The sequence below is a fragment of the Boleophthalmus pectinirostris genome, unplaced genomic scaffold (assembly GCF_026225935.1).
Source record: "Boleophthalmus pectinirostris isolate CB_2022bp ecotype Guang Dong unplaced genomic scaffold, ASM2622593v1 HiC_scaffold_1, whole genome shotgun sequence".
Taxonomy (NCBI): domain Eukaryota; kingdom Metazoa; phylum Chordata; class Actinopteri; order Gobiiformes; family Gobiidae; genus Boleophthalmus; species Boleophthalmus pectinirostris.
The window spans coordinates 6,802,822-6,820,999 of NW_026570970.1; the positions used below are offsets into that span (position 1 = coordinate 6,802,822).

At 39.9% G+C, this 18,178-nt stretch overlaps 1 protein-coding gene across 1 annotated transcript in view; it reads left to right on the forward strand.

The window, feature by feature from the left end:
• Window positions 1–18,178, forward strand: part of ttn.2 (titin, tandem duplicate 2) — a 206,363-nt gene that overhangs the window by 39,054 nt on the left and 149,131 nt on the right. The window contains 22 exon segments of the mRNA XM_055148379.1: window positions 4,555–8,265; window positions 8,971–9,249; window positions 9,468–10,031; window positions 10,238–10,519; window positions 10,598–10,876; window positions 10,945–11,226; window positions 11,309–11,587; window positions 11,777–12,064; window positions 12,169–12,447; window positions 12,551–12,832; window positions 12,907–13,185; window positions 13,282–13,560; window positions 13,647–13,925; window positions 14,009–14,296; window positions 14,370–14,648; window positions 14,735–15,016; window positions 15,118–15,396; window positions 15,484–15,762; window positions 15,843–16,121; window positions 16,214–16,501; window positions 16,602–16,880; window positions 17,155–17,436. Of these exon segments, the coding sequence (XP_055004354.1) occupies window positions 4,555–8,265; window positions 8,971–9,249; window positions 9,468–10,031; window positions 10,238–10,519; window positions 10,598–10,876; window positions 10,945–11,226; window positions 11,309–11,587; window positions 11,777–12,064; window positions 12,169–12,447; window positions 12,551–12,832; window positions 12,907–13,185; window positions 13,282–13,560; window positions 13,647–13,925; window positions 14,009–14,296; window positions 14,370–14,648; window positions 14,735–15,016; window positions 15,118–15,396; window positions 15,484–15,762; window positions 15,843–16,121; window positions 16,214–16,501; window positions 16,602–16,880; window positions 17,155–17,436 (9,897 nt within the window).

Sequence of the window (18,178 nt, forward strand, 5' to 3'; positions counted from 1 at the left end):
TGACATCCACGGTCCACAACAATTTGTGGAAAAATTGCAAGATTCTCCAGATCTAGTCAGGCCTAAAGCACAGAAACCTGGAGTTTTAACTGAACAGATTGAAACAGGAGTGGCTGAAATGAGTGAAGACATCGTGCGGCCATTTGAAAGAACCAGCAGCTTTATTCCTTTCCAGCCTGATAAAGTACCTACATCCAAGTCTGTGAAAACATCCACCAGCTCAGGAGAAGCACTAAGCTCTAAAGGAACTGAGCCTATCAAACCAGAGAGACAAAAGTTATCTGCCACATCTTTAAAACACAGTAAAGCTGTGGATGAAGACGCAGAGATCCCTGCCTCATTGGAGAGTAATTTGGGAGAAGTAGATGTAAAAGGCATCACACAAGTACGTGAGGAATTAGAATACCAATCCATACAAGCATCTGAACCCTCACTGGATAGTGGTGTATTCCTCAGCTTGCCAGAATCACAAGTTGATGTTACAGAAACAATGGAAGTGTTGGGTCAGGAAATTCCTTCAGATACTACTGAGGAACATATAATTTCTCCTGCTGCTCCCTCTCATACAAAACATATTGAGGAAGGTATGACCAGTTTAGTGGAGTCACTTCATAAAAAACACAAAGAAGATGACTTGTCTCTCACAACTAAGGTGGGCACTTCGTCCAGTGTCAAAGACAAAGGCATTGGCATTGAGGAAAAAATAGAAGGTGTTGGAGGCAACCCCAAACACAAAGAGGGAAGCATGATTGAGGGCTCAACTGAAATAGCAACCATTGTAGAAGCAGGAAAAGTTGACAATACTTTGAGAGGCACAGAAGAGTTAGAAGAAGGGGAAGTAGACAATTCTTTGAGACGCACAGAAGAGTTAGACATTGCACAGTCTACTGAAGAGGGAACAGCTGCAACAACTAGTCAATCAATGCAAGAGGAAGAAGTCTCGTTTGGTGCGGTGTATGATTACTATAATCCTCCTACTGACTGGGGCCGACCACTGTCTCCTGAGTCAGAAATGTCTATAGAAATTGGTAGCACCATGAGTGAAGAGATTGCAGAAGTGGCTGAGAGGTTCTTCACCCCAGGCTCTTCTACTGAGACTTCACAACAAATAGCAGACTCTTTCCAGAGTTCTAAATCTCCCATGTCTTTGAATACTCCCACATCAGATTCACCTGGTGGCTTCATGACTCCCCAAGAATATGGCTCTTCTCCACTTGGATATAAGAGACCATCCACAGGAAGCTCCATTGATAACTTTTTTTCTCCTGTTCAATATTTGCAATCTCCAGCTGATGAAACATCTCAGCCAGAGATAACTTTGGAGGAAACTAGATTTTTAAGTGGGCGAAGCTCTCTAGGACTAGGTTCTCTCCAAGAGAAGGTACAAGGTATTCCACCAGCTTTCCTTAAACCTTTAATTAAGAAAAAAGTATTTGAAAATGACACCTTGATGTTTTACGCAGAAGTTTTTGGACTTCCCTCACCTGAAATTAAGTGGTTCTGTAACAAAAACGAGCTTGAGGAAAGCAGCAGAATTAAGATGGACAGAGATGGAGACAGTATCTCGCTGACAATCTGTAATGTGACTAAGGCTGACCAAGGAGAGTACATCTGTGAGGCTATAAACTATGTTGGAGAAGCAAGGAGTGTGGCTTTAGTGGTAGTTATGTCCCAGGAAATCAAATTTATGCCTGCACCACCTGCTGTCACTCATCAACATGTGATGGAATTTGATGTGGAAGAAGATGACTCATCCCGGTCACCCTCACCGCAAGAGATTCTTCTAGAAGTTGAATTAGATGAAAAAGATGTGAAGGAATTTGAAAAACAAGTAAAAATTATTACAATTCCTGAATATACAGCTGACAACAAAAGTATGATTATTTCTTTGGATGTGCTGCCAAGCATTTATGAAGAAGGAGCTGTGGACTTTGTCACCCAGGAACATGATGATCTTAAAATAGCTTTTGAAGTCACTGAAATGCCACCAAGATTCATAAATCCAATTTGTGATATGGAAGCCCATGAAGGCACAACTGTTATGTTCGAGTGTTCTTTAATGGGAATTCCTTCTCCAATTGTCTCATGGTTCAAAGGTGCCAAAAAGATCCCTCACAATAAAAAGTTCATTTTGTCCTCAGATGGTGATAATCATTTCCTGAAAATTTGTAAAATCACAAGTCAGGACAGTGGTGTGTATACTTGCAGAGCAATTAATGTTGTTGGTGAAACACTTTGTAGAGCGTCTTTGGTTGTTTTAAGCGCTAAGGCATTTGTTGGAAAAACTAGAGGGAGGGAACTGACAGCTGTATCTCTTGGTAGCGCCAAAGTCGAACCTCAGAAGTTTGATCTAATGGTGGGTAATACGTCATTTGATGGGGAGCAAGTTTCAGAAATAGAGCTTGAGTTTGAGTTTGAACAAGAGGCAGATGAATCTCAGCGAGCAGTGAGGCTAGTTGCTAACACAGACAAAGAAACAAGTGAACAGGGAGAGAAATATGTTAGCATTAATTTTGATGTATTTGCCGAGCCAGCTAAGGATGAAAAGATTGAATTCAAAGGGAAATCCTCTGAAATGTGTAGTTTCCATTTTCAAATTACAGAAACAGCCCCTAAATGTGTGATTCCATTAACAAATGTCACAGCGGCTGTTGGCACTCCAGTCATCCTTCAGTGTCTAGTTAGCGGTAAACCAAACCCCACAGCGGAATGGTACAAAGATGGTGAACTTGTGACAGATAGTAGATGTATCATCCAAGAGAAAACTGCTGGCCATTTTAATTTGCTCATTACTAATGTGACCCAAAGTGATGCTGGGGAATACAAGTGTCTAATACAAAACTCTTCTGGATCTATTGAAACTACTGCACTTCTGAAGGTGTTTTAGAGTAGCAGTTAAAGGGCCTATATTACACTATTTTTTGATCTGTTATAATGTTGTTTCCTCATCAGAAACATACGTGAAGTTATGTTTTGTTTCATTCACACATTTAACACAAAAAACGTGCATATTTACACTCTGTTCTACTTTTTTATGTTCATGTGGTAATACAGGCAATGCTCCGCTGTGTTTTTAAATGTCATACAACTTCATTATTTGGATAATTTCAGCCCTGGAGTTGCCAGTCTATACTAAACAAAAGGTAAAAGGCACCTGTTTAACTTGAAAACTGCTGCTTCATGACATCACAAGGTGGAACAGATCATTTTGAGCTTTGGAGATGTAGGCAGACTAATAATAAAGGGTTGCTCCAACATGTGAATGAAACAACTCCATGTCTGTTTTTAAGGAGGTAACAAAATTATAACTTGGCTTAAATCTCACAAGAACATATTTTGTGTAATATACGACCTTTAATATTAGTTTGAAGAAAATGTTTTGTTTTTTGTAAAGGAAAAAAAAAGATACATTAGTATATTTTTATTTATTTGATTAATTAGGCATTATGACAAATTCTTACTAATTTGGAGTTTTTAAAAATGCACTACTTTTCTTTTTGTTCATTGAATTTGTTATTTTGATTATTAAAAATTATTGGTTTCATGTATTTTAACAGTGAATTCAGATTTGAAATAATTTTTATGTGTTTTGGTTTTAGGCAAATCACTAATTTCCCTTTTTGTTGTATCTGACAACTATAAAAGGCTTACTATTTTGCCCAAACAAAACTGTTAAACCCAAATACACCAAGATTATTTATTCTTACATTAACTACCTTATATTACTAATTATAGTAATAGAAACTTGAAAATTCAGTTTGTCATTTTCTCATTTGATTTTACATGTTGTTTTCAACTGTTTCTACAGTTTGTGTGTGAATGGTATTCAGAAGGTTGCAAGATGATAAAATAGCAAATACTGTGAAACCAGTTTTCAGTTCAAATTCAACAATCCACAATGCTAAGTCTTGTAAATAAGTGTAATCTTTGAATGGTGTTTATAATTTACTTGAGAAAAAAGAGTGTACAGAGCTCATCTTCGTCTTGGTTTTTAATAAAAAGCATAAATATTGAAGTTCTTTGTCTGATTTGAGTTTTTTGTTGGGATCAATCACCTGCTTGTTTCTATGGGTATGCCGTTGCTCTGCCTGGAATGTTCCACAGTGTGATATTAAACAGTTCTACCTTACATTTGTTTAATTACAGGTGGTGTTATTGCTCAAAAATACCTTGAAACACATGCATTCTGACTGTGAGCGTGGACCCTTCTCCAGAAATTTGGTCCATGAAGATAAAAGGGTTTAATACCATACAGTTAAACATTCCAGACAAAGCAATAATATCTCAACGGAGAAAAGCAATTGACTGACCTTCTACCAGAAAAGTTACACAATGCACCTTTAACTCATCAGCTATCATAACAATATTATTGTAATATTATTACATTATTAAATTGATTGCAAGTGTCAAAAGCTGCTTCTGCTACAATTAATATTATTTAACTGAATAATCTAATTATACATTGTGTTTCTTCCCCCAGAATACTGTTTAAATTCTGTTTGCTCTTTTTCCGGGATGTTGTCATCAGTGTATAATCTTAATATTTCCTTGCAGAAATTTCTAGCACCACTGTCTCCACTGTGGAAGAGGAAACCTACAGCACAGCTTTCCAATTAGCACAGAAAACAAAAACACTTGAACTCAAACCAGACTCTAAACGTTACTCTTCCACTTTAGAGAAGAAAAAAGAAAAGCCAGTTTTCCTTACTCAGCTTTCTCCAGTTGTTTTAACCAGTGGTGAAACAGCCAGATTCTCAGTACACATTTCAGGCTTTCCCAAACCTACCGTTCAGTGGTTTCACAAGGGTAGAGTCATTAAAAGCTCTTCTGTGTACAAGATTATTGAAGAAAAGGAGGTACACACTTTAGTTATTACTAAGGTTACCACTGAATATGAAGGGGAGTATTCCTGCACTGCCACTAACAGATTTGGTGAGACAACTTGTACCACATACCTTGAGGTTAGAAAGCCGGATGTGAGTCATGCAGAGAAATGGGTGGAGAAAATGTTTAAGGTCACAGGTCAGCCTCCTACTTTCACTGTCCAGATTCTCCCCGTTAGGTGTTCCGAGGGTGGAGAGGTTACGTTTAATTACAAATCTACTGGTGACCCTCAGCCTGAAGTGAAATGGTTCAAAGGTGCTTTCCAAATCCAACCTAGTCGAAACTGCATCATCATTGCCAACCCTGATGGATCTGGCTACATCAATCTGAAGAGTGTAAAACAGGAAGACAGTGGTTTGTATACTTGCAAGGCCACCAACCAGTTTGGGGAAGCTTCTTGCAGTGCTGAACTAGTGGTATTTAAGGAGACCCGCAAACAGGAGAAGCTTACTGTTGTCCAGAAGAAAGGCTACAAGGTTTCAGTGATGGAACAAGCCACAGAGTCACGCTTGTATCAGGTAAGTTTGCCAGGCCAGGACAAAACTAAAACAGATCAGATGGTTTACACAATCGGCACTGAAGATAGACAGATAATTCCTAGTGAGCAGGTTAGTTCATTGAGGGAGGTCGACATTTCAGCCGCCACTGTACATCGTGAAAAGGTAACCCACCAGGCTGCAGTGCTGCAAACCCATGAGTTAGAGGAAAGGGTTTCTGTTGCTCCTACCCATCCACCTCAAGTGTCAGCTGTTCCTGCTAAACAGCTTCATATGGCGGCTTTCACGTCATCAGTTGAAGAAAGCCAAGGCCTTATTGAGCAGCACTGTGATCGCATTCAAAGCCCAGAGGTCATTGAGCTGCAGGCTGCTCAGGAAAAGAAGTCAAAAGTCATGTCAGCTGTAGCAGAGGAGTTAACCCCACTGTCCACTGTTAGCACAGAGCCTTTAGCTGACCGAAAACCTGCCAAAATAAAGCCCTCATCTGAACCTCAATTTCTTGTTAGCGGACATGAAGTTGTATCTCAGCTCGCTATGACGAAAGAACAGTCACAGGAAATGCCCGAATCACAAGAGCAGAAGGGTTATAAGGTGAAGGAGGGTGTAAAGATCTTGTATTCAGCTCAGTCTTCAGAGAAACGTGTGCTCGCTGAAGGACACACAACTGAGATAGCCAGCACAGATTCAGCTCTTAAGTCCACAGTTCGTAAAGAAAAGCACAAGCCAATCTTGGCTTCAGTCAGTGAGTCAAAACAAACACTTCATAAGGAAAGCAAGCTCTCACTGGAGAGGTCTGCTGAAGAAACAGCATCTTTGTCTAAGGATAAAATTATGAATGTAGCCATAAATACAGAAGAAAAGCAAATATTGCAATCTGAGCCCACACAACAGCTGCCAAGTTTAGACAGTGCAAAAACTATTAAGCCACAAATTGAAGGCGAGCAGCTTTTACACTTACAGGTTGTAACAGATCAGGACCTTCTTCCATCAGAGAAAGCTTTTACTTGTGAGAAACCAGCTAGTGAGCAGGCAGAAAGCAGAAAAAGCCCCACTTTGCTCCATACTGTTAGCCAGGATGAGCAAACCACTGTTGTTTGTGAGGACTCTGTAGAGTTTGAGGCCAAAGCTAGCACTATGACCATTCAACCTCAAAAAGAAGTCCCCACACCACTGCATCTCCAGTCAACACAGCCTGTAGAAACACTTCAAAAAGAGGGTTTACTAACAACTGAAAAGCCAGAGCAGCAGATGGCTGCACAAAAACAGGAGCGTGCAAGGAAACACGCAGCTACTTTTGAGGAGAAAAGAGAGCTTACTGCTGATTATCATACAGAACTAGATGTGTCTGTAACTGGAGTTCAGTCCCAACTCAAAACTGAACCAAAGCCTCTACAAATTCTTCAGCTTTCCTACCAGCCCATGCAGTTGCCAAAAGAGGTGCCACTTTCTACTGATGTCAAACAGCAGCGTGCATTGGTACAGAAAGAGGACCGCTGGAATGTCATGCACGTTACTAGTGTTGCAGATAGCCACACTATGGAGGAGGGACATACTGAGAGCATTTCAGATATAGATAAATTTACCTCTCAGATGGCTGTAGAACCAAGCGTTCCTACTGTTCCTGTTCAAGTTGAAGAGAAGGAGATCTCTACTGAAACCACGATTCTACTTGAGGCAGCAGAACAGGACTTTGCAGTACAAATCCAGGAAGGTCAGTCAGTAAGGCAGTCTATAATAATGGATGAGAAGAGAGTGCTCACTGGTGAAGTCTCTCAGGAGGTCATCAAGGCACAAGCATCCAAAGTAGCTGTTACCACACAACCAAAGCTTTCACTTATGGCTTCCGAATCTAAAGACACCACAGCTCTACCTAAAGAAATGACCTTTGTTATACAGATCCCTAAGCCATCCAGTCTGAACATAAGACGTCAGCTAAAGGATGCACTTCAGTCTGCGGTGGCTAGTGACCAGCCTGTGTTATTGGCTGATATTGTTGAAAAGTTACATGCTGTAGAAGTTCAGGAAGTAAAGGTTCAGAGAGAGCCAAAGCGGGCGATGTTTACTTACTTAATCACAACGACAGGCTCACCAATGGAGATAACTCTTGCATTTGAAGGTGAGTATCCTCAAATGGCTGACCTCAGGACTGAACTACAGGCAGCCTTTCATTCAATCATTTACCAAGAAGCTAGCGTTCTTACTTCAGCACAGCCTGGAACTATGCAGCTGGACAAACCCCAACGAGCAGAGGCTGTGACAAGCCATAGCAAACAAATGCAATCATCAATGGTAGAAACAGTACATGTTGCAGAGACTGCTGTTGATTTCTCTGCTGTTAAATCACAAGCAGCTGCTCTAAAAACAGAATCTAAAAAGGGTGTTGAAAGTGTTGCAGCTGAACAACAAATTATGGTTCAAGAGTCAAAAGCACAGGTTAAAATCTCAACTGAGCAGTCTGTGCAGGTTTCCAGGCAAGAAGTGCGGTCTGTAACAATTGAAAGCAGAGAGAAAGTTGAGGTGTCTGCAGGTGTTACCATACAGAAAGAGCTCAAGCAAGAGGTCTTTAAAGAGGAAATTAGCATAACACGACCAGAACAACGGGAATACCCTGAAATAGTAACCTCTCTTGAAGACTTATCTATTGATGAAGAGAGTAAAGTAACCTTTACCACTATTATTAAGTATGTTACAAAGGTAAACTGGTTTTTCAATGGCCAATTAGTAAAGTCTGGCAAAGAGTTCAAGTGTTCAAAAGACAAAGACACATACACATTAGTTATCAACAAAGTTGTGAAGGCGAAGCATCAAGGAGAGTATGTCTGTGAGGCTGAAAATGAAGCCGGCAAGATCACAACATCTTCAAGACTGACTGTGGTCTCAAGAGGTTTGGGAAATGAAAATTTGAATGTATCATCTATTCATTCATCCCAAATAACTAATCATTCACATAAAAGGATCACTTGATATTGTTGTCATCACACTATACTAATTTTCACTTTTCTTTTTCTTTTTATTCCATAGCAAAGCATGAGCACCATTTTACACACACTTGATGACACTAATGCACTTTGTATTGTCTGATCCGCAGAACATGCTCTTGGCAAAACATGTTCATACACAATTTGCTGCAAAGGTTTTCATAAACTTTCAGCTTTTATTTGTCATTAACGAGTTGTATTTCTATAAAAAGGTAATAATATAGCAATCTATTGATTGCTCAATCTTTGTTTTCATCACCAAAACAATGTTATAGGTTAGGATTTGGAAGTATTTTTGGAAACACAACTCGTGAAAACATTGTTCTTTGTCCTTTTTGTTGGAATATTGTTGCCACACATGCATGCTGTCACCCTTCCAACTCTTCATTCCAGTACTTTCATAATTCATTTTCTTCTTTCTAGCTTGACCACCCGCCTCATGATAATCACTTCTTTGAGCTTTCAGCAACTTTTCCCTCCACAGCCACTCCTTTGTTTTCCACCATTATACATTCCATCATGTTTGACAAATTATGTTATTACAAAGATATCACTATTAAAAAGCTAATTCTTTTTTTTTTTTTTTCTTTTATCCCGTGTGTGTGCCACAGTGCCACCAGTTTTTAGGCAGAAAATCGTCCCACTGGAGATAAACGTTGGCAGCCACGCCAAGTTTGAATGTGAAATTGAAGATGCTCCTGATGTGACCTTTAAGTGGTTCAGATCAGACGTTGAGATCAAACAAAGTGAGAAGTACAGGATTCTCAGCCGCCATACCAGTTCGTCCTTGGAGATCCTGACTCCTGCCAAGGCTGACAGTGGGGAATACAGCTGCAAAGCTTCAAATAAATTCGGCACTGCCAGCTGCCAAGCCAAGCTTGTTGTGACAGGTAAGCTCCCAGTGGGACTTTGTTGTTTGAATTCTATTTGTTTGAGAGAGAGAATTTTATATTTGCTTTGTGCTTCACCATGATTCAGTGAAATGCAATGTGGAAGTAATTTATTTATGAGCTGGATCTGGTGTCACGTTTGGCAAATATAACATGGTGTATTTTTTATTGTATGGCTCAAAATTGATTGAATATTGTGTTTTACCTGCTCTCCATAGAAATGTATCCACCAGTATTTGTATCAAAACCAGACCCTATGACTTTGTTCGTGGGCAAACAAGCACTGTTCCAGTGTTCACTCACTGGGACCCTCCCCATGGAGGTTATTTGGCACAAGGATAACATAGCCATTTCTCCAGAAGGGAACTACGTCATGAAATGTGAAAAGAACAAGTATTCCCTCCTTATTAAAAATCTACAACTGTCTGACCAAGGAGTGTACCTTTGCAAGGCCTCCAACAGCGTTGGCACTGCTACCTGTACCACAAACCTCACAGTGATTAACAAGCCAAGCTTTGTTAAATCCATCAAAACTGCTTCATTGGCTGTCAATGACTTGGTAAGGCTAGAGTGCCAGGTGGACGAGGACACTGGTGTCACAGTCACCTGGACCAGGGATGGCAAGAAGGTCCATCAGAGCATGGATTGTAAGCTATCCTTTGAAGACAAGGTGGCTGTTCTTGAGATACCCAAGTCCAAAATTAAGGACTCTGGGAAATATGTCTGCACAGCCAGCAATGAGGCTGGCAGCTCGACCTGTGAGGCTGTGGTGACAGTTCAAGGTAAGATCTTAAAGATGATCTGCCCTTTTGGTTAAAATTTTTTATTATGCTAGCATATTATCGACTCGCATACCTTTTTCAGCCAACTACAAGCTGTGCTAACCCTTTGCATTGCTTATCTTCTGCTCTGTGTGCGTTTTGTCAATGTCACTGTGATGTTCTGTTATAGTATGTCTTATTTCTGTGGTGTTGCATACTCTTTTCAGAGCCACCTTCTTTTACAAAAAAAATGGATCCAAAGTTTGTATGGAAACAAGGTATAGCTGGACGCTTACAGTGCACTGTGAAGGGCTCACCTGAGCTTCATATCCACTGGTTTTGGAATGAAAAAGAACTAAGTGATGGAGAAAAATACAAAATCTCCTTAAAGTCTGGAGTGGCAACTTTAGAGTTTATTAATCTTGTGGTTAGTGACAGTGGAAGTTACACTTGTGAGGTGTCAAATAATGCTGGCACTGACAGTTGCAGCACAGTTATATATGTTAAAGGTATGTGAATGTATTGAGTGAACTCTATGAAACTCAAATATTTATTGATGTTTAACAATTGTGTATTTTTTTACACAGAGCCACCATCCATTAAAAAGGAACTGCAAACAGTAGAGACAATTAAGGGTAGTTCAGCTCAGATGCAGTGTGAGATTACAGGAACTGCTCCCTTTGAGATCAGCTGGTTAAAAAACAAAAAAGTCATTGCTAGTGATAAGAAATATACAATCATTTCTGAAGATAATTTGTCTAGGTTAGAGATTCAGACTTTTGAAAGTGCAGATGTTGGAGACTACCAATGTGTTATTTCTAATGATGTTGGAAAAGTCACCACTAAAGCAGCCGCTAAACTTAAAGGTTCGTTAAAATTACACAGATCTAAGCTAGCTATTTTAATGTTAATAACATTTTAATGTATTTTGTAGAACCTCCAACATTCACAAAGAGAGTTGAAAGTGCTACAGCTGTGCTGGGAAATCCAGTTAAATTACAAGGAACATTAAAGGGCTCAGCCCCCATTACAGTAAAATGGATGAAAGACTCAGAGATTCTCAGAGATGATGATCCTCATGTTAAGATGTTGTTTGAGAACAATGTTGCAAGCTTGTCAATAACAACAGTCGCCATTAGCCATGGTGGCAAATATCTATGTCAAGCTGAAAATGAGGCTGGTCAAAGTAAATGTGAAGCCACACTGACAGTTCAAGGTTAAACTCCTCTTGTTTGCATTAGACACATTGTAGTACCTTGCTAGATGCCTTTTCTAAATCTCAAATTATTTTATCTCAGAGCCAGCTAGAATTCTAGAACCTGCCGAGTCCATCAGTGTGACAGCAGGAGATTCAGCCACACTGGAGTGCACGATTTCAGGAAGCCCAGAACTCAAAGTGAAATGGTTCAAAGATGGCAAAGAGATGATAAGTGGGCGTAAATATAAAATGACCCTAAAGGACAATGTTGCCACTATGAAGATCCTTTCCGCAGAGAGAGGAGACACTTCGGAATACAAAATGGAGGTGTCTAATAAAGTTGGCAAAGATCAGTGCACATGCTCAGTCACTGTACTAGGTTAGAAGCATTTTTTTTTTACTTTTTAAATGATAATGCATATGCATATTGTTTCTTTTCCTGAAGTTATTTGATTCTAGTATTCCACATTTGTCTTAGAAAATGCTAATACAAGAATAATAACTTGTATTTTGATGTTATGTTTAGCTTTAATTTTATAGCTGCATTCACTTTTTTATTAATGCGCAGATCGGATTATGCCGCCAAGTTTCACTAAGTCTCTTAAAAGAGTTGATGCAAACATTGGCAACGATGTTGCAATGGATTGCAGAGTGTCTGGCTCTCAGCCCATGACCATATCTTGGTTCAAAGATGACAAGGAAATTATGCCTGGATCAAAATTCCAGTATGAGTTTGTGGAGAACACAGCAACACTAAGGATAATGCACTTGGAAAAGTCTGACTCTGGAGTGTACAAATGTAAAGCCACAAATTCGGCTGGCTTCAAGGAAACCAGTGGCACACTCTATGTCAAAGGTTATAAATGCTTGACTCTTTTGTTTTTTTTACATAGAAACACACTGCTCTGATGTTAACATGAAATCCGTATCTTGTTGCAATCTTGTTTTTATGGCATACAGAACCTCCAATGTTCACTATAAAACCAGAAAACCAAGATGTCATACCTGGAAGCACTATTTCACTCAAAGCAGCCTTCACTGGAACAGCTCCACTGACTGTAAAGTGGTTCAAAGAGGAAAAGGAGATTGTAACTGGCGGTTCTTATTTTATAAAGAAAGATGCCTCCTCCACTTCTCTGGAGATTTCATCTGTTAAACCAGATGACTCAGCCAAGTACACATGCCAAGTCTCCAATGAAGCTGGGAAAGTGGACTGCACAGCAGTGCTTTTTGTGAAAGGTGTCTGTCTTGCAGATCTGAACATAATGTCATGTCATTCATGCAACATGATATTCTAACTTGATGTCTTGTCTTCCATCTTAAATCTTAACCTCTTTCTCAGAACCTCCAATATTTGTGAGGAAACTGGAGACGACCAAACTTATTACCAGTGGAAACTCCACAAAGCTGGAATGCAAAGTGACAGGCAGCCCTGTTATTAGTTTTAAATGGTTCAAGGATGAGATGGAGATCAGCTCTGGACCTAAATACAAAATCACGATGGGTGATTTAGTGACTTCTTTAGAAATTGTTGACTGCAAAGTGGAGGAGAGTGGGGAATTTGTGTGTGTGGCTACTAATGAGGCTGGTAGTGACCGCACTAGCAGCACAGTCACAGTGAAAGGTCAGTTTATGGTGAACTGCTTAAAGATTAGTTGCATTACTGTCACAATAATTGTATGACTATGCTTCTTGTAGAACCACCAGTCTTCATTCGTAGTTTGGATGCCAAAGATGTGGTAAAGGGCTCTGAGGTGATGCTGGAAGGAGAAGTCTCTGGTTCAGCCCCTTTCACTGTGTGCTTTTTTAAGAACACAAAGCCAATTAGAAATGACAAGAGACATAGGATTACAGTCAAAGATGGCCTGGTAGCTCTGCAGGTGCTCGCTGTAGAAACAGGAGACGTTGGCTCCTATCAATGTACTGTAGAAAATGAAGTTGGCAAAGCTTCATGTGATTGCCAAGTTACACTAAAAGGTGGGTCTGGTTTATTAATGGGAGGCTTAGCAGTATGAAGATAGTAATTGCTGAATAACTTTGAACATTCTGCTCACTTAATTTGTGTCCTTGCAGAACCACCAACATTTGTTCGCAAACTGGAGAATCTCAGCTCCTTAGTTGGTAGTGAGGTGTCTATGCAGTGCTCTGTGAAGGGTTCTGAGCCCATTTCTTTGACATGGCTAAAAGATAACCATGAATTAAAAGAGTCTGAAAATATTCTTCTTACTTTTGAAAATGGGCTTGGGCTACTGCGTATCACCAATCTTCAGAGACAACATGAGGGCAAATACTCTTGTCAGGCACAGAATCAGGCAGGAAGCCAGACATGCTCTGCTGTGCTAACTGTCAAAGGTTGGTTATTTCGTGCATTCTCTATTTCTGCTGTCCTAACTATGGTTTTGGATGGAGACTGACTTACTGCTGTATCTTAATCATAGAGCCTGCAAAAATAACAGAGGAAGCTAAGTCCATCAGTGTGACTCAGGGAGACCCAGCCACACTTGAAGTCAGATTCTCAGGAACAAAGCCACTGAAGGCACGTTGGCTGAAGTCAGGCAAAGAGCTGACCTCGGGAGTTAGATATAAAGTCGTTAACACTGACACCAGCTCGGTTCTGAAGATCATGAAAACAGAAAAAGGTGACAGTGGAGACTATAGTTTTGAGGTTTCAAATGATGCAGGTCGGAGCTCTTGTGAGGCCACTTTGACTATTCTAGGTCAGTGCTTTATTATAATGATACTTAAAGTATATTCCGTCTGCTTTACTTTTGTACTTACCTTTTCATGTTCTTTATGTTAGACCAAATTATCCCACCATCATTTACGAGAAAACTGAAGCAGATTGAAGGTATCAAAGGCTCCTTTGCTCATTTGGAGTGCCTTGTCTCTGGGTCCCTGCCCATTACCATACAGTGGTATAAAGATGATAGTGAGATCAAACCAGGAGAAAGACATAAAATCACATTCTTTGAGAATGTGGCCTTTCTGGAAATCTCTAACCTTGACTCTAAAGACTGTGGGAACTACACCTGCATTGCTAAGAACAAAGCTGGGACTGTCCAGTGCTCCGCTAGTTTGTTTGTGAAAGGTCTGTACATAGTTTTGATCCAAAGATTTAAGTAAGAATGAAGGTTTTTAAATTATTTATTATTTTCTCACAGAACCACCAACCATTCTTGAAAAACCTGAATCTCTAGACGTTTTGCCTGGCTCAAAAGTTAAGTTTAATATTCTGGTCTCGGGCACACCACCACTAACTATCAAGTGGTTTAAGAATAACAAAGAGATTGTGTCCAGTCCAGACTGTAATGTGGTGAAGGACAATACATCCAGCTCTCTGGAACTGTTCTTTGCCAAAACATCAGACTCTGGAGATTATGTCTGTGAAGTACAAAATGACGTTGGATCGACATCCTGCCAGACAACTCTGTTTGTGAAAGGTTTCAACTTATAACTTATGTTTCATTATTATCCCTATTTGTTTAGATGTATTAAGTGCTTATTATTATTGTATGTTGTTTCGCAGAGCCTCCCAAATTCACTCATACGCCAGCTCGCTTGTCTGTGGTCCGTCCTGGTCAAAGTAAAGTGTTTGAGTGTCAGGTGACTGGCACACCTGAAATTGACATCTACTGGTTCAAAGAGGGCTCTGAAATCAGCCAAAGCAATCGGTACAAGATGACCTTTGTTAACTCTGTAGCCACATTGGAGGTCTGTAGCACTGACATTAAAGACAGTGGCTTGTATTACTGTGAGGCGCGTAATGAGGCAGGGAGTGAGAGCTGCAGTATGGAGCTTAAGGTTAAAGGTTAGTCATGCCATTGAAGTGATTTAACTCTTAAATTTGTCTTTAATCATTAATACAGATATAGTTATATAATTGTCTTGATCTGTCTTGTCTTGTCTCAGAACCACCCAATTTTATTAAGGAGTTGGCTGCAGCTGATGTTGTGAAAGGGTCAACTGCTAGTTTTCAATGCCAGGTTGCTGGAACTCCACCTTTTCAGGTCACTTGGCACAAGGACACAAAGGAGATGAAACAAAGTTCAAAACATGGTTTCTCTCTTACAAATGATGTAATGGGTCTAGAAGTCCACAAGTGTGACTCTGTAGATATTGGGGAATACCAGTGTACTGTTGCTAATGAAGTGGGCAGTTGCACTTGTAAAACTACACTTAAACTCAAAGGTTAGTGTTAGATCACAAGCATATACATTATATAATATACTGTATGTATTATTTTTAGTTTATTAATGTCATGTGATGGTTTTCCAGAACCACCCACATTTACCAAAAAGATTGAGAACACAACCACTGTCCTGGGTAAAATGGCCCAGTTTCAGTGTGTTGTTACTGGTTCTCCTACACTTTCGGTTCAATGGCAAAAAGATGAAAACTGGATCTTGGATGACTCCAAAATGGAGAGGACTTTTCAGAACAATGTAGCCACTCTCAGAATACCTGTATGTGAAGCCAGCCATAGTGGGAGGTACACCTGCCAAGTGGTGAATGATGCTGGTCAGGACAAATGTGTTGCAAACCTAACTGTGCAAGGTATAGCTGAGAAATTAGTTTGTTGTTTATTATGTTGCCTTGAGTTTGTTGTTGAATTGTGAATATGATTTGCATTGTAGAGCCACCTAGAATCACAGAGAAACCAGAGGTAATAAAGGTGACAGTGGGAGATCCAGTGAGTATGGACTGTAAGGTAGAAGGCTCCCCTGAGCTTAAAGTCAAATGGATGAAAGATGGAAAGGAGCTTCAGTCCATCAGACAACATAAGCTCAGTTTTGAAAACAACTGTAGCAGCCTCAAAGTTCTATCTGCTCAGAAAGAGGACCAAGGAGACTATATCTTTGAAGTAGCTAACCACATCAGCAGCTGCACCTGTAAAGTCCAAGTGATTGTTCTAGGTTTGTGTAAAGAAATATGCTTTTTTTATTATTGTAGGTATTTCTTCATTTTGAAACTGATTTCAGTGATCTTTTTTAATTGTTTACAATAGATCAAGTAATCGCTCCAAGTTTCATTAAACCACTTGTAGACATGCAAGAGGTTCTTGGCTCCTTTGTACAGATATATTGCAAGATATCTGGGTCCCTGCCCATTTCAGTGGAATGGCAAAAAGATGGAAGCAAAATCACGAGTGGTGTCAAACATAAACTTATTCAGCAGGACAATTCTGTGTCAGTTGAAATTGAGCAGCTAGAGAAAAATGACGCTGGATCCTACACCTGCAAATTGACCAACGCTGCAGGAAGTTGTCAATGCAGTGGCTCCCTCATGGTTAAAGGTTAGAAGCGATCTTTGAATGCAAAGTCTTTATTAATATAAATATAATCTCTTATAGATGAAGGTGAGTATGTCTTTAACTTCCTCCATCTTGTCTTCAGAGCCTCCAAGTTTTGTAACTCCACTTGAATCACAAACAGCTCTGCCTAATGCCAAAGTTCGCTTCAAGGGCATTTTTAAAGGCACACCACCTTTCACAGTGAAATGGTTCAAGGATGACAAAGAGCTGATGACTGGTCCCACGTGTTTTACTGGCCTCGAGGGCCTCTCTTGTTTCTTAGAGCTCTATTCAGTGGGGGTCTCCCAGAGTGGAGTTTACTCTTGCCAAGTCAGCAATGATGCTGGCTCTGCACGCTGCAGTGCAGACCTGACCGTCAAAGGTTGGATACGCATTTGCAAACAAATCATTGTGGCTTTTTATTTTCCATTTGCTTCATTTATCAACAGTCATTTCATGGTATTATAGTGGCTTTTTGTTGTCTGCTCTATAGCCATTGTAGTACTCCATCAACCATCAGTTTCATCGCCATTCTGTTTTTGCTGTTAACACATTATTGCCATCCCTTTATCGCCACCTCTTCGTTCCTAACAATATGTGTTGTCTTGTCCTTTCTTGCTTTTGGCTTCTAATCTATCTGTACTTTGGCTTTCCAGAACCACCCGAGTTTGTGCTGAAACTCCCTGCCAATAAATGCGTGAAGCAGGGTGAGTCGCTCCGTCTGGAGTGCAAAGTCAGTGGCACAGTCCCCCTCACAGTGACCTGGTTCAAGCATGACACCAGGCTCATGGACGGGGGAAACTACCGGACATCGTTTGCCAACTCTGTGGCAGTGCTCGAGATAGTGAAGTCGAGCTTTGATGATGAAGGAGTTTACACGTGTGAAGCACAGAATGATGCTGGCAGTGTGAGCTGCAGCACCACTCTAACCGTTAAAGGTCAGCCTCACTGTGACTGTTTACACCCTGACCCTCTGATGCACTGGCTAGAACTGAATTGTCACAGCTACAGAACAAGCTGACATCTGTAACAACACAACTAATGGCTCTTAACCCTCTAACTTCACCTTTTGACCATTCCCTAATACTTAAGAAGCTTAAATGGGACAGCAGCACTATGTGTACCCTCAAATGCGTGTTCATTCAACCACAAATGCGTTTTTTTTCTCAAACCATTTTTTTTTACATTTTAACTCTAATCATTTGCACTTCATTATCCTAAATATAATGTATTCTCAGCACAAATTCCCATTTGAACCCTAAATAATGCTTCTAAACTCACTTATCTTATATCATATGTTGATTTTGATTTGTGATGATTTTGATGATAATGATTTTCTCTTTCTCAACTTATTTTTTGTTAAGCTCTATGGGAACCCATGTCAACCAACATACAAGGCCAATTATGACCTACTTTTTTAAAAACTGTCCCTATAGGAACACAAAAATAAAATTAAATTTAAAAAAACAGACACAAAATGTGCCAGCATATTTTACTGTTTAAATCAGTTTATCCAACTGTGCAAAGTGATGATACCTTTTATAGTCAGTAGTTAATAACGTTTTAATATATTCATTATAATGATTCATTTTCATTCAAATTCCCCCATATATTTCACGTTATTGTAGATTTTCCACTATAATAAAAATATTGACGATAGCAAAAATAGGACAAAATCCT